At 41.2% G+C, this 22,428-nt stretch overlaps 1 protein-coding gene across 3 annotated transcripts in view; it reads right to left on the reverse strand.

Annotated features, from left to right (window-relative positions):
* Positions 1-22,428, reverse strand: part of LOC115196117 (GEM-interacting protein) — a 43,571-nt gene that overhangs the window by 19,084 nt on the left and 2,059 nt on the right. For 2 of the 3 annotated variants that reach the window (XM_029756704.1, XM_029756721.1), the window contains exons 2-5: positions 14,870-15,013; positions 11,963-12,050; positions 8,935-9,031; positions 8,548-8,599 (exon numbers count right to left, since the gene is read on the reverse strand). In XM_029756704.1, coding sequence (XP_029612564.1) covers positions 8,548-8,599; positions 8,935-9,031; positions 11,963-12,050; positions 14,870-15,013 — 381 coding nt within the window. Of the gene's footprint in view, positions 1-8,547; positions 8,600-8,934; positions 9,032-11,962; positions 12,051-13,969; positions 14,319-14,869; positions 15,014-22,428 lie in introns of those variants that run through there. The other variant, XM_029756713.1, reaches the window with a different exon arrangement.

The following is a 22,428-nucleotide window of genomic DNA, read 5'->3' on the forward strand; positions in this document are numbered from 1 at the left end:
ACAAGTGGTCACTACTACACCAACACCGGTGGAGGTCTGGTCATCTCAAAGCATGCATAGCAAGAGGTCATCACATGGGAAATCTAAATGTCCCAAGGAAATTCTCCTGTCCAGTCTAGATTAGCCCTGGAAGCAGCTGAACAGACAGTGCTTTAGCAGACAGAAGTGAAGAAAGGAAAAGAGAGAGAAAAGGATTGCCTGAGAGTCCCAAACAGGCTTTTTAGGTATATCTCCTCTCCCCGCTCTACCTCTCTCCTCTCCCTGGCTTCTCTCCCCCTCCTCCCTCCAGCACCTGTTCTACCGCTCCCCTCCTCAGTCAGAGAGAGAGAAAATGTGACAGTCTGAGAAGATTACCGTGGCAACTCCTTGGTGCCAGAGTGCTGTAATCGACGTGGCAACATCAGAGCAGGTGTGTTGTGGTTGTTATGGAAGTCAGGGTGTTGGTGTGACTGACAGCACTCTGAAGTCAGTCAGCTTCTCTCTCTCGCTCTCTGTGTTGTCTTCCTCTCTGACTCACAGTGACAGCGGATGGCGATGTGCAACAACCCTGCAATGCATGTCATGTGCTTCCTTCCTTCCTCCCTCACTCTCCTTTCTAATCGCTCTTTCCCCCGGTCTCTGTCCTCTTTTTCCCCTCACTCGTTCTCTTGCAACGTCACTATCAGCACCGCTGTCCTTTCACTTCTTTGACCTATCCACAGTCGAGCTGCATGCAAAGAAATCTAGCAATACTGCAGTCTTCTGACAAGTCTAATTCCACTTCTTCTTCTCCAACACAGATGTATAGTCCTACACTCCAATTCTGAGCTCAAGTCCTCTCTGTGTGTTGTCAGACGTCCCTCTCAGTTCCAAAAGTGAGAGCAGAGAAAATATGTTCCTACAGAGCATAGAACAGGCTTCTCTCTTGAAACAAGTAACTCCATGTCTGAGAAAAATCCACAAAAAGGTTAAGACTCTCTGTCCGAGTGTTGTTCTGCGTTGACCTCTCTCTCTCTCTCTCCGTCTCTTGCTCTCCGTCTCGCTCTCTTGTCGGCACACCTTCACACTTCGGCAACGAGTGTCCCTGTGCCACCTGTGTGTGTGTGTGTGTGTGTGCGCACACGCCCATCCCCCTTCCCTCTGCTCTGCCTGTGCTGGCTTCTGGGACTATGGATTATCCAGAGAGGGCAGGTCCAGATTGTGGAGTGACAGGCTTTAGATCACAACCAGGTTTTACCTCCTGGTGTGTGTGTGCGACTGACAGACCCTGTCAGGAGGACTATGAGGGTGGATGGGGTGAGGAACTGGTTAGAGCTCAGTACAAACTGTTTATTGGTGCTCCTTCTTACAGTGTTTTTTCTGTACTTGATCTTTCCCCCCCATCTCTCCCTTTCTCACCCTCTCCCAATCTCTCCCTCTCCCTTTCTGTCTCTCTGTCTCAGTTGAGAGAACATCACAGCTGTAGGTTAGTGGAGTTACAGTATATCAGGAATATTGAATATTGATATGACTGTCAGAATGTCAACTTGTGTTACACAAGTGCCAAAACTAGTTAGTTACAAAAGCTCAGAACTTGGTCCATGCTGTTATTTGCCCTTGACACCCATTAACACAGATAAACAACACAGTTGACACGCGCACATATACAGTGCAAGGATCAATCAATGTCAACCCGACGGGACTGACAACAGGCATTACAGAAAGCAGGCCACGGCATGGACCACTCAACTCATCAGCCCTACCACCCTACCCCCACCGCTCGCTCCTATCCGCAGCCCCACCCCTCGCCCCTCCATTTGGCTTATTACAGATAATCTCCAAACTGGTGGGGAGTAGCTGGGAGAATTTGGGATTGGGAAGTGTGGATTGGGTTAGGGTGAGGGCAGAAAACTGCATTAGATGTAACTGAATGAAGAGAGAGGAGGAGGGCACTCAGAGGGAAGGTATAGCTATATACATAGTAACATGATAAATAAGAGGTGCTCCGGGGTGAAGTTTCTCCAAGCTGCAGATCTAGGATCAGCTTCCCCTCCCCCAATCCTAGCCTTAATCATTTGTGGGGAAAATGTCAAACTGACCAAAATATAGTATTTGATCATTTCAAATACATGCAACTTAAAAGTTGATTTGACATCTTTTGGACATCAGATCAACCTTTAGGGAATGTTATTTGAGTCAGAAAAGGATGTTCATATGATAGGGAAGATTAACTTCATCTCACTGTCAACTGCGTTTATTTTCAGAAAACTTAACATGTGTAAATATTTATATGAACAAGACTCAACAACTGAGACATAAACTGAACATGTTCCACAGACATGTGACTAACAGAAATGGAATAATGTGATCCTGAACAAAGGGGGGGGGGGGGTCAAAATCAAATGTAACAGTCAGTGTCTGGTGAGGCAACCAGCTGCATTAAGTATGGCAGTACATCTCCTCCTCATGGACTGCACCAGATTTGCCAGTTCTTGTTGTGAGGTGTTACCCCATTCTTCCACCAAGGCACCTGAAAGTTCCTGGACATTTCTGGGGGGAATGGCCCTAGCCCTCACCCTCCGATCCAACAGGTCCCAGATGTGCTCAATGGGATTGAGATCCGGGCTCTTCGCTGGCCATGGCAGAACACTGACATTCCTGTCTTGCAGGAAATCACACACAGAACGAGCAGTACGGCTAGGACAGTCTAATTCCACTTCTTCTCCAACACAGATGTACAGTAGCATTGGTAGCATTGTTATGTTGGAGGGTCATGTCAGGATGAGCCTGCAGTACCACATGAGGGAAGAGGATGTTTTCCCTGTAACGCACAGCATTGAGATTGCCTGCAATGACAACAAGCTCAGTCCGATGATGCTGTGACCACACTGCCCCAGACCATGATGGACCCTCCACCTCTAAATCGATCCCGCTCCAGAGTACAGGCCTTGGTGTAATGCTCATTCCATCGACGATAAACGCGAATCTGATCATCACCCCTGGTGAGACAAAACCGCGACTCGTCAGTGAAGAGCACTTTTTGCCATTTCTGTCTGGTCCAGCGACGGTGGGTTTGTGCCCATAGGCGACGTTGTTGCCGGTGATGTCTGGCGAGGACCTGCCTTACAACAGGCCTACAAGCCCTCAGTCCAGCCTCTCTCAGCCTATTGCGGACAGTCTGAGCACTGATGGAGGGATTGTGCGTTCCTGGTGTAACTTGGGCAGTTGTTGTTGCCATCCTGTACCTGTCCCGCAGGTGTGATGTTCGGATGTACCGATCCTGTGCAGATGTTGTTACACATGGTCTGCCACTGCGAGGACGATCAGCTGTCGATCCTGTCTCCCTGTAGCGATGTCTTAGGCTTCTCACAGTGCGGACATCGCAATTTATTGCCCTGGCCACATCTGCGGTCCTCATGCCTCCTTGCAGCATGCCTAAGGCATGTTCACGCAGTTGAGCAGGGACCCTGGGCATCTTTCTTTTGGTGTTTTTCAGAGTCAGTAGAAAGGCCTCTTTAGTGTCCTAAGTTTTCATAACTGTGACCTTAATTGCCTACAATCTGTAAGCTGTTAGTGTCTTAATGACTGTTCAACAGGTGCATGTTCATTAATTGCTCATGGTTCATTGAAAAAGCATGAGAAACATGTTTAAACCCTTCACAATGAAGATCTGTGAAGTTATTTGGATTTTTCCGAATTATCTTTGAAAGACAGGGTCCTGAAAAAAGGATGGTTTTTTTTTGCGGAGTTTACAAAACCTTGTAGAGAGCATGCCCAGCTGACAATCTCTTAGAAAAAACTATAAACTATTGGAACCAAAACTTAAAAAGAACTGATGTTGGCACAAGATGGAAAGTTGGAGCATAACTAACGAAATTACGCTAACACTTTACTTGACAACCAGCGTCATAACAGGTTATGACACGGTCATAACCATGTCATAATATGTCGAAACAGCTGACATAACCTGTCATAATATGGTCATAACACTGTCATGACACATATATTTAAACCTGTTGTGACATATAAGACACCTACATAAGAGTCAAAACCCACAAAACCTACCATACAAGGCAAAACATTCCATTACACCATAGCCTACCTGTTAACAGTATGTTTATGTTATATACCATTTTCTGAAATTCAACCATATTAAACTATCATTGTAATTGTGCAAACATTGATGTCAGACATGCACTTACTCTGATGATACTCTGATGCTGATGACTGGGATGAATACAGGAGCAGATTTTAGGAGCAGGAGAAGACACCCTCTTTTTGACTGATGACTGATTTAATTAAGCAGTAAGGCACGAGAGGGTGTGGTATATGGCCAATATACCACGATTAAGGGCTGTTTTCAAGCACGACGCAATGTGGAGTGCCTAGATACAGCCCTTAGCCATAGTATATTGGCCATATACCACAAACCCTCGAGGTGCCTTATTGCTATTATAAACTGGTTACCAACGTAATTAGAGCAGTAAAGATAAATGTTTTGTCATACTTGAACCACCCAGTTTATACGGGAATGTACGTGATTGGCTTATACGATTATGATAGTTATAATGCTTTTTGACAGTGTCATAAAGTGCATTTTCTTAGTACAAGTGACACAGGATGAAAAAAACATGACTGTAAAGAATTCATTACAACAACAAAGGACTTAAGAAACAAACTTTGAAACGAAAGGAAACTTCTTGGCAGGGAAAAAACACATTTGAATAAATGTGGGTATTGACACTTATGTAGGTGTCATAACCAGCCATAAAATAATGCAGTATATGTCACAACAGGTGTAAATATATGGGTCATGACAGTGTTATGACCATATTATGACAAGTTCTGTCAGCTGTTATGACATATTATGGCATGGTTATGACCGAGTCATAACGTGTTATACTGGGTGTTAAGTAAAGTGTTACCCGAAATTACAATTAACGAAAATGTATGCTTAATCCAGTATAAACTAATGTATAAAATGTATTATACAAGAGTCAAAAATCACAAATTCTACAGCACAACGGCAGAGTCATGTGTGAAGTGTAAAACGAATAATGACTCAATAATCCATGCTTTCTGGGAACGCTATAAAGTCCAGAAGTTGTGGGCAGAGCTAGAAAGTTGGCTGTCAGAAGTATTACAATTTAAACTACCTTTTAATCTGTCAGTCTGCATTATTTCAAGGCATGCCATATGGGGGTGTCGTGAGATACCCGATGGGTTGGATGATTCTCTTTTCATCACTCATCTTGAAAAAAACGTTTACTAAAAACTTGGAAATCAATCAATCCGCCATCATTAACACAATGGAAAAATGATTTATTATTAAAATATTGAAAGTGTGTGGGCTACAAAATGATGAAGTTTCAGGCCATGTGGCGGAAAGTGATGCGGGCACTGGAGATTGGGGTGTGTGCTAGTGGGTCTGGGTAGGTGGATGTCGTTGATGTTTGTATGAGGTTGTCGTTTGTATGTGTAGATTTTTTATTGTTTATAAAAGATAAAATAAAATCTTAAAAAAAGAAGAGGTGCCTGTCTGGTACACTGCAGTAGGCCTTCCTTGTCGTGCAGCACAGTGACTAGGCACGGCTCCAGGATGTTTCCATTCTAGTCTTATTTAAACACTGCTCTAAGTGGTCCTGTAATCCTTAATCTCCATTGGGCGACGTATGTTTGTGCCCATGGAATTGGGGTTTAATGGGGTCAAAGGACATCCCTACATACATACACAGTTCCTGGAGAAACAAGTGGGCTGTGTTCAGTAGGGGGAAAAAGTTTCAAAGCATTGTGAATAAAAATAAAAAAAATTCAGTTTCCATTGCAAAATGTTTTGCTACGTTGTGTCCTACTGAACACAACCCTGGTCTAACATGTCCCCCTCTCATTCCTATTTCCCCATTATCTCACTAGTCTTCCTTTCTGTCTCCTTTGTAGTTTGTTTTTGTCTTTCAGGCTGAACAATGCTCTTTTCATTCCTCACTCTGTGCTCACTCTTCCCTTCTGTCTGTTTCTCTCTTTCCCCTCCCATCCCTTTACGGAAAAACCACATAATTTCACATGTGGAAAATCACATGATGTTTTGCACATGTAAAATGAAATGTCACATGTAAAACAATGTGGTTTTAGAACACTTCACGTGATAATATTTCACATGATCACATAACCTTTAACATGTGGATTAACATTTTCACATGATGCCCTGCAGACAAAAATTTGTTGTTAGAATATCGCCGGAACATCACCAAATAGCTGCAGTGTTTTCAACTTAAACACTTTGACATACATGATTACATTGTGTATGTTTATTTATACAGTAATAATTATTCAACATATCCTCACATGGGATTTGAACTCACAACCTCTTGGTTCACAGCATTCCAATCCTCCTGCAACGCCACCATGTCTGTGTCATTGACAGATTTCACCTGTATTCTTATACTTTGGACTTCAAAGTAAATCTCAGCTTTGTATAATACACCCAATAAAAACGAATATATTTGTCATAGTGATTCAGGAGTAACATTAAAACAGAATAATACACTTCACCAACATTAGACAACTATACAGAAAACTCTCAAATTGCAGAATTAAGTAAATGAAATCAATGATGAGAGAACAGTCAGATTAACTGATATAACAAAAGCAGTGCAGATGGCACTCTTTTGTTAAGTGCAGAGACGTATTATAGGTAAGTAATGTGTAGGGAACTTCTGAGAATGTTACAGGTTTTGTGGCGCAGCAGAAAGCGGACTTCAAACCCCAGGTGGTGTCATATTGAGAAGTCAGTACTAAGTGACATTGCTTGTCCTAATATCTATATATTTCTTAATTCCATTCTTTGACTTTTATATTTGTGTGTATTGTTGTGAATTGTTAGATACAACTGCACTGTTGGCGCTAGGAACACAAGCATTTAGTTACACCCGCAATAACATCTGCTAAGTATGTGTACGTGACTAATAAAATTTGATTTGATGTCAAATGTAATCATATTATCGCAGATTTTTTTTCAACTATACTATTTTAGCTGATCAGCGTATCAGTTAACTTAAAACCCCTATACCATTTCATCACTTCCCTTAACTGTTTTCACATGTTGAGCTAAAATTTCACGTGAAAACAAAAAAAACACATGAGGTCAGTTGTTCACACGTGAAACTATACATTCACATGTATTCACCACCTTTTCATGTGAGGAAGAAAACATGTTCTCACCTCACATTGTGGAATTTGCAGTTTCACATGAGTGAAAATCATATTTGCACTTTCAAGTGAAAAACTTTAAAATGTTTTCACGTGTAGTTACATGTTATCACATGTTTCTTTAACATGTTGTCACATGTTATCATATTAACTTCACATAAGATCACGTGAAATTAATGTTGTTTTTCCATAAGGGATCTCTCCTCCTCTCTTTTTCCCATCCCTCTCTACCTCCCCTTTCCCTCCATTTTTCCCTCACTCCCACATTTCTCCCTTCCTCTATCTCCTTCTCTCCCATCCCTTCCTTCCCCTCTTCCTCCCTCCCTCTCTCTCCTGTTTGATGGATAGGGGTAAACTAGAGAGCATCTGTCCGCAGCTCTAATCCTCTCTCTCCCCCCACCCTCTCCAGTCTTCTCCTAATCTCGTTAACACAGAGGCAATTAGCACCACCGGCTAATTACACCTCAACAAGAGAGGTTGAATAGGTGGAGATTAACCACCGTGACTGGCTGTCACCCCACTAGCCCCGCCCACACCACTCATCACATCTCACCTGGATTGGCTGTCTATTAGTGTCAGTCACCGGGCAGTGTTTCCAGAAGAGAATGGCTTGGACTCTTGCATCCCTTTCACATAAAGACCAAAACCCCATTAATTTACCATGCCTGCATTTTTATACCAGCTTTTTTGTATATCTGAAAAGCATAGGGGGTAGAAAAACATGGAAAAATAAAAGCCACCTAAAGACTTGGCTTGGATTCATGATTCCTGCATTTTCACAGACCCTGTAACCAAAATACAGGTATCGGGTCTGTGTGAATGGTTCTCTGATTATTTGCAGGTAAATTCATTAACACTTCCATTGTTTAAGACATCCCTAATTTGAAATGCAAACTGCCCCCATGGTTTAACAACACCCCACAACCCTCCGAATTTGGCTGTTACCCACTGATATGTATAAAATGGGTATACCTGCAAACAAGTGGTAAATAAGGGTCTGTTTGAAATAAACATTGCCTAAATATTTTTCTATCGTTATTGAGGGAAGTAATTACCTCGATAATTACTGATATTGATTTATCGCCCAGCCCTACACTTAGCCCACTGAGCTATAGCCTAAGTAAGTTTTAGCTGTGGGAGCTAATGCAAGTCTTCATGTCTCTGGCAAGGTTACTCATCACACTGAACCAACAAACCACCTCCGTTACTCACACCAGGGTTGGGGTCAATTCGAGTCAGTCCAATCCAACTGATTTGAATTTAAATAAAAGAAATTGAAAAACACACATGCATACAACACACCACGTTCTGTATAAGCACTTTGTGACATCTACTGATGTAAAAAAGGCTTTATAAATTAATTTGATTTCATTACAAACATACCTGATAGACCTCCATCTTTGTCATCACCATCTGGGGGGTAGACATCCTCACACTGCAGGGCAGAATACAGACCATTACACAGAAAAATGGATTTGGAGACAAGACGATACACACTGTACTTCATATCAGTAGAATATGAGCAGAACCTACGTTCAAATGATTCCCCTGTTGGCTAGTACAAACGGTACCAAAAGTATCAACACAATGGAGCACCAGGTTAGAAAAAAATGTGATTGACTGACAGAGAGAACATAGTAACGATTGATTGATTGTTTGTTTTTAGGCTGGGTATCTCTAAAGCACTTTGTGACAACTGCTGGTGTAAAAATGGCTTTCCAAAATAATTTTGATTAGTTGCTTGATTGACTAATAGTACTGCTCCCCTACCGTCACATGATCCAGCTCAGTGTTGTCTGTGGTTTCCGTAGAGACGGTCTCAGCAATCGACTGGGAGTCAGGGTCTGGAAACATCTCCTCTACAGTGCTGATGGATCAGAGGGCCAATACATGTTATAATGGCTTTATGAAGCCTTCGTAAACCCTTCATAATGCCTAGATGCTTCACTTATTATTTATGTGCAAATTCATACTATACTTAACAAAAATATAAATGCAACATGCCACAATTTCAACATTTTTACTGAGTTCGCAGTTCATATAAGGAAATCAGTCAATTTAAATAAATTCATTAGGCCCTAATCTGAATTTAAGTTTGCTCTCTCTAATTCTTTCTTTCTTTCTCTTTTTCTCTTTCTTTCTTTCTTTCTTTCTTTCTTTCTTTCTTTCTTTCTTTCTTTCTTTCTTTCTATGTGTCACGTCCTGACCATAGTAAGCGGTTATTTTCTATGGTAGAGTAGGTCAGGGCGTGACAGGGGGGTTTTCTAGTTTAGTTTTTCTTTGTGGTTATGTTCTAGTGTTGTATTTCTATGTTGGGTTGTTCTAGTTTTGTATTTCTATGTTGGGCTTTGTTTGGGACGATCTCCAATTAGAGGCAGCTGGTCATCGTTGTCTCTAATTGGAGGTCATATTTAAGTTGGTGTTTGTCCCACCTGGGTTTGTGGGAGATTGTTTTTGAGTTTGTGTATGTTTCGACTCTGCGTCACGGTTTGTTGTTTTCTTATTCAGTTTATGTATATGTATTGCATAGTTTCACAGTGTAAATAAAATGTGGAACGACACACATGCTGCACTTTGGTCTGCTCCTTCCTACGACAAACATGACACTATGGAACCCTGACCTGTTCACCGGACGTGCTACCTGTCCCAGACCTGCTGTTTTCAACTCTCTAGAGACAGCAGGAGCGGTAGAGATACTCTCAATGATCGGCTATGAAAAGCCAACTGATATTTACTCCTGAGGTGCTGACCTGTTGCACCTTCGACAACTACTGTGATAATTATTATTTGACCATGCTGGTCATTTATGAACATTTGAACATCTTGGCCATGTTCTGTTATAATCTCCACCCGGCACAGCCAGAAGAGGATTGTCCACCCCTTATAGCCTGGTTAGGCTGGGTTTCTGTACAGTACTTTGAGATATCAGCCGATGTAAGAAGGGCTGTATAAATACATTTGATTTGAACAAATCCAAAACTATTTTATAGTTGATATTCTTCAAAGTAGCCACCCTTTGCATTGATGACAGCTTTGCACACTTGTCATTCTCTCAACCAGCTTCACCTGGAATGCTTTTCCAACAGTCCTGAAGGAGTTTCGACATATGCTGAGCACTTGTTGGCTGCTTTTCCTTCCCTCCGCGGTCCAACTCATCCCAAACCATCTCAATTGGTTTGAAGTCAGGTGATTGTGGAGGCCAGGTCATGTGATGCAGCACTCCATCACTCTCCTTCTTGGTGAAATAGACCTTACACAGCCTGGATGTGTGTTGGGTCATTGTCCTGTTGAAAAACAAATGATAGTCCCACTAAGCACAAACCAGATGGGATGGTGTATCACTGCAGAATTCTGTGGTAGCCATGCTGGTTAAGTGTGCCTGGAATTCTAAATAAATCACTGACAGTGTCACCAGCAAAGAACCCCCACACCTCCTTGCTTCACGGTGGGAACCACACTTGTGGAGATCATCTGTTCACCTACTCTGTGTCTCAAAAAGACACAGCTTTTGGAACCAAAACTCTCAAATCTGGACTCATCAGACCAAAGGACAGTTTTCCACCTGTCTAATGTCCATTGCTCGTGTTTCTTGTCCCAAGCAAGTCTCTTCTTATTATTGGTGTCCTTTGGTCGTGGTTTCTTTGCAGAAATTCGACAATGAAGGCCTGATTCACTCAGTCTCCTCTGAATAGTTGATGTTGAGATGTTTCTGTTACTTGATCTCTGTGAGGCATTTATATGAGCTGCAATTTCTGAGGCTGGTAACTCTAATGAACTTATCCTCTGCAGCAGAGGTAACTCTGTGTCTTCCTTTCCTGTGCCGGTCCTCATGAGAGCCAGTTTCATCATAGCGCTTGATGGTTTTCGCGACTGAACTTGAAGAAACATTCAAAGTTCTTAAAATGTTCCGCATTGACTGACCTTCATGTCTTAAAGTAATGATGGACTGTCATTTCTCTTTGCTTATTTGAGCTGTTCTTGCCATAATATGGACTTGGTCTTTTACCAAATAGGGCTATCTTCTGTATACCACCCCTACCTTGTCATAACACTACTGATTCACTACTGGCTCAAACGCATTAAGGAAAGAAATTCCACAAATTAACTTTTAACAAGGCACACCTAACTGAAATGCATTCCAGGTGATCACCTCATGAAGCTGGTTGAGAGAATGCCAAGAGTGTGCAAAGCTGTCATCAAGGCAAAGGGTGGCTATTTTGAAGAATCTAAAATCTAAAATATATTTTGATTTGTTTAACACTTTTTTGGTTACTACATGATTCCATATGTGTTATTTCATAGTTTTGATGTCTTCACTATTATTCTACAATATAGAAAATAGTAAAAAAAAAAAAAAAAAACCTTGAATGAGTAGGTGGGTCCAAACTTTTGACTGGTACTGCATGTACTCAGATGTATGCGGAAGAATATACTCGGTTTACAATCTCACGTAGGTGTACACTTCCTCTCTGGCAACTAGTAGCAGACAACCCCCCCCCATAAATAAAAAATATGTACTTTTCTTGCACTAACAGTCACACTTGTCTTTTCTTACTAGCACTGACTTTGCTGATAATTGCTTTGTTGAGGAAAGGTTTTACTTACTATGACTGTGATAGTCTCACCTAGCTATTTAAAGATTAATGCACTAACTGTAAGTCACTCTGCATGGGAGAGTCTGCTAAATAACTCAAATGTAAAACATGTCAAGGTGTTCTGAATGATGGACTGATTATGATGTGGAGGGTGACAATGGTAATACGTGTACATGATGAGTGAATCTAAAAGTCAGACTTACGAGTTGACCAAAGAGAGTTCAAAATTATCGAAGTCCCGGAAGATCTCGCTGTAGCGCTTAGTCTCTGATTTGTTGGGGACCTTCACATCTGGGGTAAAATACGGATGACAAACGTGAGCAAGAGGCAAAATTATCACTTTTTCTTTTTCATAAAATAAATATTACACACAAAACACACAAGTTGAAATTGCTTTTTGCAGCCCCCAAAAAGTGATCTGTAAAAAAAAAAGCTTACAAAATATCTTCTATTTTTAGAAATAACAAATAAAGGGGTAAACCAACAACCAACACCCAGTCGTAAAACAATGTGTGAGGAAATAAAGACGTTTGTGGATTTGAAGGCTGCTGGTGGTGGTGGTGGTGGTGGTTGAGGCCTCAGATGTGTGATTGTATGTTTGTGTAAAAGGCATTTGTTGTAACACTGTTGTCTTTCAATTCTCCAGCCTCTGGTGAAAAACATATATCACTGTTGGTCACCCATTAAAACACACTGAGTACTACTGAGATGGCTCAGAATGGTTGTAAAAACCTTTGTGTGAATGACAGATAAGCATATTTACTTTTTATATAACATCTAATATGGGAAGGAGTGCAACTAAACTGAGAAAAAGAGAAATGCAACTCCAACAAAGGGGTTCTGTTCATTTCCTAGCCTGGTTAGGCCAGACTGAATGCTGTGCTCAGTACTGAGTGCAGCATTCAGTCTGGTTTAACCAGGCTATGCATTTACAGTACATGACTAGGCTGGGTAAATACAGGTTGATGACACCCAAAACTGAATGATGGTACATTAACCCTGAGTAAACTACAACCTAATGCTGTAGTCTCTCTCAACATACGTTTGTGGGCTAGCATCATGTGCTGAGACTGCATATGAGGCTAAAAACCTATAGGAATCTGTTACAGTTGAAGCTGACTGTGTTTCACTTTAAGGGCAGTTAATATGCAAAAATACTCAACTCCCAGGGTTAACAGATGAAAAAAATCTACATCTCTCCTCCCTCTCTTTTGCTCTCTGTCTCCATTTAGGTCAACCACATCCTGCTTGTGATTTGTGTCATGTTTTGCTCAGAAGAAACAAAGTCCTTGTTTTTCACCTTAGCAGAGTTCTGTTCATATGGCAGTCGAAGACAGGTACGAGATAGTAGAACTGTACACAACCAAGCTCTGCCAAAGTTCAGCTCTATAGCGCAAATTACATTTAAAAGCAATGTTCCTGCATTTCCATGGAGACTGCATTCACAGCAAACGCTGCATATGTCAGCTCAATCAGAAATTAACTTCAAATATTAAGCGAGCTATAGTGCTGAACTTTGTGATATGGATTGAATCAAGCCCTTAGTCTAACAGAAAGCAGGGCCCTATAGCCTACTGTGCATGTCAGAGTTCTAGAGGGAGCTCGAGAGTGGGCTCAAATAGTATTTGTTTTCCTTCCAACCCTTTTCTCTTAAATCATGTGGACTGACGTCCCTGACTTGATGGTTTCAAGAGCTTAATTTAAAAAAATGTTTCACGAATGGCTCACACCAATATGCAAAATGGAGGATGAGTTCAGGAGGTTCACTGGTCCTGCACTGACTGGGAGGATGTAGCATGCAATCACACATGTTTGTTTTATTATCCTTGTGGGGACCAAACAATTGATTCCCATTCAAAATCCTATTTTCCCTAACCCATAACCTAACCCTAACCCCCTATCTCTAACTTCTAACCCTAAACCTAACCCCTAAGCCTAAAATAGCCTTTTTCCTTGTGAGGACCGGCGAAACTTGTCCGAAGTATCCTTGTGAGAACTTCTGGTCCCCACAAGGACAGTAAAACCAAAAACACACACACATACACACACCTTCCCTGAAACATTTTCTCACCTCTTCTACCTAAATGGATGGTTCCCAGACGGAGACTATTCTCCATTGAGCATGCTTTAGTCCAGGAGTAGGCTTAATCTGAGCACTGGAAACTGGCCCAAATGATAACAATCTTCTGTTTTCTCTTGTTGTTACTCACCTGGGGTTTTGGAGTGCTCCTTCTCTTTAACTTGGGGTTCTTCTTCCCTCTCCATCTCTATTTGAGACTAAATATCACAAGTGCACCTAGCCCCAAACTATACCACAGCAACCCCATCAATGTTCCTCGCACCACCAGCAACGTTCCATCAACCTTCTATCAATCAATCTATCAACTCCATCAACGTTAGCAATGCCTATTCGTTCACAAGACAAACAGCAGCTACAGAGCAGGAAATGAACTCGAGTTCCTCTAGTTGCACTCAATCACACTAACGTTTGACTAGAACACTGCTGCTGTCTGGTAAAGTGCTTGGGTTTGACCCTTCTCTTCTTGCTCTCTCAGTTATCTTCCTCTAGTGCAGAGAGAGGTTGGCCAATACGGTTTCACCATCATGATAAGAGGAAGTGTGATTCTGTACAATCTAGGTCACACTTACGTTGTCACACGTAGCTAGATATGTGTGAGAGTGTGCAGGAGGAAAAAGAGAGAGAAAAAGGGATTCTGCATTTGCAGAAAGTGTTAGTGCACTTGCCTCTGTGTTATACTGTTTGTGTTGTGCAGATGTTCAGAGATCAAACTTTGACCTCTAAAATGATCTCTCTCATGGGTGTTGAAAGCTGAATGATATTATGCACATCTCTGCAATTCAAACTCAACAGCAACCTCTTGAGATTGCAATCTCATAGTCCTCACCAGTGTCGTAGTAGGCAGTAAACATTTTGAAACTGAGTGAAATGGGAATACTAATTGTACCTTTACTAACTGTAACTATACCCAATAACAACATAGGTTTCCTTTTTCTGTTGCAAACATTTTGCTAGTGTGACCTTACACAACCCATGATAGTGAGGTAAAAATGTCCAGGAGATGGATTCTAGGGTGCTTATACTGACTGACCTGTGAGGGAGAGATGCAGTATGGTGAGGGCGTAGCTGACTGGAGGTCGACCCATGGATGGGTAGCATTCCATCAGGGGCTGGAGAGACTGCTGTAGGGCCTGGAGCCCCATGGACACATTCAGCTGGTTAGGACCACCCAGGTCTGGGAGGGAAGGTGGGAGGGAAAAAGAGAAAGATAAAACATTTAGATTGAGAGATTACGCACTGTAAAAAAATATATCTAAAATAAAAGTGGTCTGTGTGTGTGTGTGTGTTTGTGTGGTAATTTGTAAACTAAAACACTATATATGTTTCTATAGTCAATTGGCAGAGTGGTGACCCGTCATTCAGGGCAGGTGGGGCAGAGCAGCAATTACAGCCTCAAGTCTTTTTGGGTATGACGCTACAAGCCTGGCACACCTGTATTTGGGGAGTTTCTCCCATTCTTCTCTGCAGATCCTCTCAAGTGCTGTCAGGTTGGATGGGGAGCGTCGCTGCACAGCTATTTTCAGGTCTCTCCAGAGATGTTCGATTGGGTTCAAGTCCGGGCTCTGGCTGGGCCACTCAGGGACATTCAGAGACTTGTCCTGGAGCCCCTCCTGCGTAGTCTCGGCTGTGTGCTTAGGGTTGTTGTCTTGTTGGAAGGTGAACCTTCGCCCCAGGCTGAGGTCCTGAGTGCTCTGGAGCAGGTTTTCATCAAGGATCTCTCTGTACTTTGCTCCATTCATCTCTGCCTCAATCGTGAATAGTCTCCCAGTCCCTGCCGCTGAAAAACACCCCCAAAACATGATGCTGCCACCACCATGCTTCACCGTAAGGATGGTGCCAGGTTTCCTCCAGATGTGACACTTGGCATTCAGGCCAAGAGTTCAATCTTAGTTTCACCAGACCAGAGAATCTTGTTTCTCATGGTCAGAGTCTTTAGGTGTCTTTTGGCAACCTCCAAGCGGGCTGTCATGTGAGGAGTGGCTTCTGTCTGGCCACTTTACCATAAAGGCCTGATTGGTGGAGTGCTGCAGAGATGGTTGTCCTTCTGGAAGGTTCTCCCATCTCCACAGAGGAAGTCTGGAGCTCTGTCAGAGTGACCATCGGGTTCTTGGTCACCTCCCTGACCAAGGTCCTACTCCCCCAATTGCTCAGTTTGACCGGGTGGCCAGCTCTAGGAAGAGTTTTGGTGGTTCTAAACTTATTCCATTTAAGAATGATGGAGGCCACTGTGTCCTTGGGGACCTTCAATGCTGCAGAAGTGTTTTGGTACCCTTCCCCAGATATGTGCCTCGACAAAATCCTGTCTCGGATCTCTACGGGCAATTACCTCGACTTCATGGCTTGGTTTTTGCTCAGACATACACTGTTAACTGTGGTACCTTATATAGACAGGTGTGTGCCTTTCCAAATCATGTCCAATCAATTGAATTTACCACAGGTGGACTCCAATCAAGTTGTATAAACTTCATGGAAGATCAATGGAAACAGGATGCACCGGAGCTCAATTTTGAGTCTCATAACAAAGGGTCTGAATAACTTATGTAAGTTTTTCTGATTGTATTTATTTTTAATACATTTGCAAAAAAATCTAAAAACCTGTTTTCACTTTGTCATTATGGGGTGGGTATTGAGTATACATTTCTGAGGATTTGTTTTTATTTAATCAATTTTAGAATAAGTCTAACGTAACAAAAAAAAGTAAAGGTGCCTGAATACTTTCCGAAGGCACTGTATATTTTATATATATATTGGTTGTTGTCTGTTTTGCATGCTATTTTGGCATTAATACGTGTTACATATCAGTTTGCAAACAATGTAAAAAAAAAAAAAATCATTGTGTTAATAAAGCTGCATATAAACATGATCTCTTTTTTGCTTTCTTGAGTAAGCCAGCTCCAAAATGCAGGTGTTTCACCTGCCCTGAATGACGTATTGCCACTGGTTTAGTGTTGGGGGTATGCCCCACCAAGATTTACATGCTAAAATCGTCAGACATTATGCCTGCAACTTGCATTGGAATCGGAAGTAGGATGGCGACCCCTTGAGGCATGGTCGGTAGTAACATGAATAACACTATTTGACATGTCAAATAACACTATAGTATACATATGATATGAGTAATGTAAGATATGTACACATTATTCAAGTGGCATTATTTAAAGTGGCATTGTTTAAAGTGACTATTTGTTAAAGTGGCCAGTGATTGGGTCTCCATGTAGGCAGCAACCTCTGAGTTAGTGATTGCTGTTTAGCAGTCTGATGGCCTTGAGATAGAAGCTGTTTTTCAGTCTCTCAGTCCCAGCTTTGATGCACCTGTACTGACCTCGCCTTCTGGATGGTAGCCGTGGCTCGGGTGGTTGTTGTCCTTGATGATCTTTTTTGCCTTCCTGTGACATCAGGTGTTGTAAATGTCCTGGAGGGCAGGTAGTTTGCCCCCGGTGATGCGTTCTGCAAACCTTACCACCCTCTGGAGAGCCTTGCGTTTGAGGGCGGAGCAGTTGCCGTACTAGGCTATGACACAGCACAACAGGATGCTCTTGACTGTGGATCTGTAAATATTAGTCACAGTTTTGGGTGACAAGCTACATATCTTCAGCCTGCTGAGGTTTGTGTCTGTGTGGGTGGAACATTTCAGTTTGTCGTTGAGGTGTACGCCGAGGACCTTAAAACTTTCCACTTTCTCCACTGCTGTCCCTTCGATGTGGATAAGGGGATGCTCCTTCTGCTGTTTCCTGAAGTCCACGATCATCTCCTTTTTTTTGTTGACGTTGAGTGAAAGGTTGTTTTCCTGACACAACATTTCCGAGTGCCCTCACCTCCTCCCTGTAGGCCAGGCCTCGCCAACCCTGTTCCTGGAGAGCTACCATCCTGAAGGTTTTCACTCCAACTCTAATCTAGCGCACCTGATTCGAATAATTAGCTGGTTGATAAACTGAATCAGGTTAGTTACTACTGGGGTTGGAGCGAAAACCTTCAGGAGGGTAGCTCTCCAGTAATGTAACTTTTGGATTACGCAAAACTCGGCAATGTAATCTGATTACATTCCCGTTCTTTTAGATTACTTTCCCCTTAAGAGGCATTAGAAGAAGACACAAATGTATGTTACCAATTGAACGACATCTATTGCAGGATAAATCAATGTTGAAGTTTACATAGCTGGCCATATATGGATGTTACATTTTACTTTATGGGTTGGTTATGTAGGCTTCTTCTAACCCCCAGCTTTATACTACAGAAAATATAATTTAATAATATTATCTTTACATTAAAAACCAAAGTCTATCAGAATTCCAGTCATTCCAATAAATGTTATACCCCTTGATCTTCAAGAAGAGGACTTGGAAACATGGAAGTATAGATTAGCCAAATTGTTTTACCTGAGCATAGCCCCAAAACTAAGGATTTATTAGCCAGCCCTACTCTGTTGTTTATGATTTTGTTGTCATTGAGGACTGATTGGGCTCATTGATTCGAGTTGAAAAATATATGCTGTGCTCATGGAATGGCATGCTTTGCCAAGAGTGTGCAAAGCTTTCATCAAGGCAAAGGGTGGGTACTTTAAAGAATCTAAAATCTAAAATATATTTTGATTTATTTAACACTTTTTTGGTTAGTACATGATTCCATATGTGTTATTTCATAGTTTTGATGTCTTCACTATTATTATACAATGTAGAAAATAGTAAAAATAGAGAAAAACCCTTGAATGAGTCGGTGTGTCCAAACTTTTGACTGGTACTGTATATATAATTTATAAGTCCAAAAATGGATGTCGTAACTACAGATTGCCCCTTTAAGTTTATCAAAAGTGTGCAAGTTTGAGCATGTGTCCATTAGGCCTATGGATTAAAAAATAAATAAAAATATGGGCATGAATTAGAAAGCCCCACTTTTATTCCATAGGCTTGGATCCGCACTATGCAGCTTTTGCAAGAGCACATATTTCACTGGCTGTCCACCGGTTTCAAAAACATGTTTTTTAACCTTTATTTAACTAGGCAAGTCAGTTAAGAACAAATTCTTATTTTCAATTATGGCCTAGGAACAGTGGGTTAACTGCCTTGTTCAGGGGCAGAACAACAGATTTGTACTTTGTCAGCTCTGGGATTTGATCTTGCAACCTTTCGGTTACTAGTCCAGCGCTCTAACCACTAGGCTACGCTGCCGCCCATATCAATAATAAGTTATATCTGTATCGCTGTAGATTACACCACTACTGTCATCCTTACCTCGAAGCGTTTATTCAAGTTGGATACTCTTTGGATGCCGACAGCAGTCGCACCATTGGAAGATATACAGTTGAAGTCAGAAGTTTACATACACCTTACCAAAATACATATAAACTCAGTTTTTCACAATTCCTGACATTTAATCCTAGTAAAAATGCCCTGTTTTAGGTCAGTTAGGATCACCATTTTATTTTAAGAATGTGAAATGTCAGAATAATAGTAGAGAGAATTATTTATTTCATATTTTATTTCTTTCATCACATTCCCAATGGGTCAGAAGTTTACATGCACTAAATATTTGGTAGCATTGCCTTTAAATTGTTTAACTTGGGTCAAACATCTTGGGTAGCCTTCAACAAGCTTCCCACAATAAGTTGGGTGAATTTTGGCCCATTCCTCGTGACAGAGCTGGTGTAACTGAATCAGGTTTGTAGGCCTTCTTGCTCACACACACTTTTTCAGTTCTGCCCACAAATTGTCTATGGGATTGAGGTCAGGGATTTGTGATGGCCACTCCAATACCTTGACTTTGATGTCCTTAAGCCATTTTGTCACAACTTTGGAAGTATGCTTGGGATCATTATCCATTTGAAAGACCCATCCCAACCGTGCTTCACATTAACTGCGCTACAACAGTGAAAGCACTGAGCTAGGCTGAAACACCTGCATTTTGGAGAATACTTACTCAAGAAAGCAAAAAGTTTATGCGGCTTTATTAACTCAATATTTTTCACATTGTTTGCAAAATGATATGTGACACATATTAATGTCAAAATAACATGCAAAACAGGAACCCCCCCCCAAAAGTTTATTTATTATGATTATTTTTAGCTATTTTGGTGGGGCTCAAAACAGGTGCATTGAATGACTGGTCGGCTCTGCGGGTTGGTACAATGATTATCTACACTATACTTGCTTGTTTTGACACAAACAAAAATTTGGCAAACTATTAGAATTTTATCAACCGGGAAATGGAGAAAGCAATTTCTGAATATTTTGTCTTGGCCATTCAACCTCTGAATAGAATACAATACAATACAATACATACATAATCGATGTCTCAGGAATAAAAATCATTCTTTAACCTGTCTCTTCCCCTTCATCTACACCGATTGAAGTGGATTTAACAGGTGGCATCAATTAAGGAACATAGCTTTAACTTGGATTCACCTGGTCCGTCTATGTCATGGAAAGAGCAGGTATTCCTAATGTTTTGTACACTGTTTATATTTTATAGTAGGCTAAGGATATAATGAAATAAATCAGAATAAAATACAAACAATATTTTTCAACATGTGTAACCGATGTCATTAAAAAAAGTGATATTTTCAAACAGAGCCCAATGCAAGCCCGTGGTTTTTTGATCCCCGTTTCATCTCTTTTTATACCCGCACTCTGCTTTGTCAGGGAGCAGGCGTCGGCTCTTACATTGAGTGTCTTAATCATTATACCGATACAAAATAATAGTAATCTATATTTTCAAAAACATTTGAGTCTCATGTTCATATTTAACAACCTCCGTGGGCCTATACGTGATCGAGCAAAATAATAGGTCTACACTTGATTTAAACTACATTATTGCATGCTAAATGTTTCTGATCAGTGATAGATGAACAAACAAATAGATTAGCTATACCACCTCCACTTATTTGGTCAGCTAGAGAATTAACTAAATATAGGCTACAGACGGAGATTCAGTTAAACAAAATCATATTGATTGATTACGACAAGTCACAGGCTTTTGGCCTGCAGTAGGCTGGCTATAGGCCTGGGCTAAGTGACTGAAGAGCAAAAATAATCCACTTGTTAAGGTAGCCGACATAACATGCTGGCAAAAAAATCTGATCACAGCTAATAAATGACCCACCTAGACAAGATGATCCTGAGCAGCACGCCTCCATTTAGCTAACATTTCCACAGCCTAATTGTAGCCTAACCCAGGGGTTCCCAAACTTTTTCACTCGGGGCACCCCTTCCAGCATTCGTGAACATCCCGCACCCCCTCCACGTGCAACATCTATTTCTATGGGCACAAACTGTTCACACCCTTCTTGTTGGTGGAGAGAATTTTTAAGGTTAAAAGCTTATTTCCTATTATTCTCCACATTTTGTCATGGGGTGCAAAGAAAATGTTGCAGTTTTAAAGCAACATTTCTTGCAATTCTATACATTTCGTCATGTCTAATGTGTATTCATGTGATATTTGAGTGACAAAAAAATATATATAATATCTATGTGCTAAAAATCCTAAATAAAAAAATAACTGACATGGTCTAGTTAATCTGGACATTTCTGACAAGTTATAAATAGCTGTCTAGGGTATGCAATGACAAGAGGGAAACTGATTATGCACTACCCAATTTCGAAATTGCCTTGTCCATTTTACGATTACAGCTTTCAAGAGTAAATTGAAAGCCGGACTGAGTTCCTAAAGCCGGACCCCCGCACCCCCCCCCCCCCCCTGCCGACCCCACAGTTTGCGAACCACTGGCCTAAACAATATCCAAACGACGATTCGGTGAAAATAAAAATCTGACGAATGATTTATCAAGACCCTATGCTTTAATAGCGCAAAACGGTGCTGAAATAGTTGACGATCCGCGAGTTGCTTCAATTGCTTCAATTGCTTCAATCAAATGCATTAATAATTTTCTGTACATTGAGTGTTTTGTCCTTCATGTGATTGAATGAAATTATGTTCTTTACATGCTTACCGACAAAAGCAATATAAAAGGTTGAGAAATACACTGCAGACTGTACTGAGGCTGACAATCAATTAGCCTACCACACAGTAAGAACCTTTGTGGACTCCATTTAAATCAGATCCGTTACAATTCCTTGTTTCAGAATCGCAAATAATAACAAGGAAGGTACAAGGGCATGAATTAATGGCAAACAGAGCATATGCCATGTTCTGCAAAAACACCTATGGTTCTCATTCTAGTAGCCCATGCACTACTGCTCATTGAAGCACAATAATCCTTAGCTAGATGTAAAATGGGGCGACCAAGACTCCCTCACTGACATATTTATTATTTTAGCTTAGATTAACTAAGACAGGTTTGAGGCAGAAATGGGGTTCAGCAGACGATGTCACATAAGTGTAATATTTTTTAATGTTATGGCAGCCAGTGGAGGCTGTTGATGGGAGGACGGCTCATAGCCTAATAATGGCTGGAATTTAACGGCTCATAGCCTAATAATGTCTGGAATTTAATGGTAGTTTGTTTGATACCATTAAATTCCAGACATTATTAGGCTATGAGCCGTCCTCCAATCAACAGCCTCCACTGATTGCAAAAGTAACCAGACTACTTTCAGTGGTGTAAAGTACTTAAGTAAAAATACTTTAAAGTACTAC

The sequence above is a fragment of the Salmo trutta genome, chromosome 1 (assembly GCF_901001165.1).
Source record: "Salmo trutta chromosome 1, fSalTru1.1, whole genome shotgun sequence".
NCBI lineage: Eukaryota > Metazoa > Chordata > Actinopteri > Salmoniformes > Salmonidae > Salmo > Salmo trutta.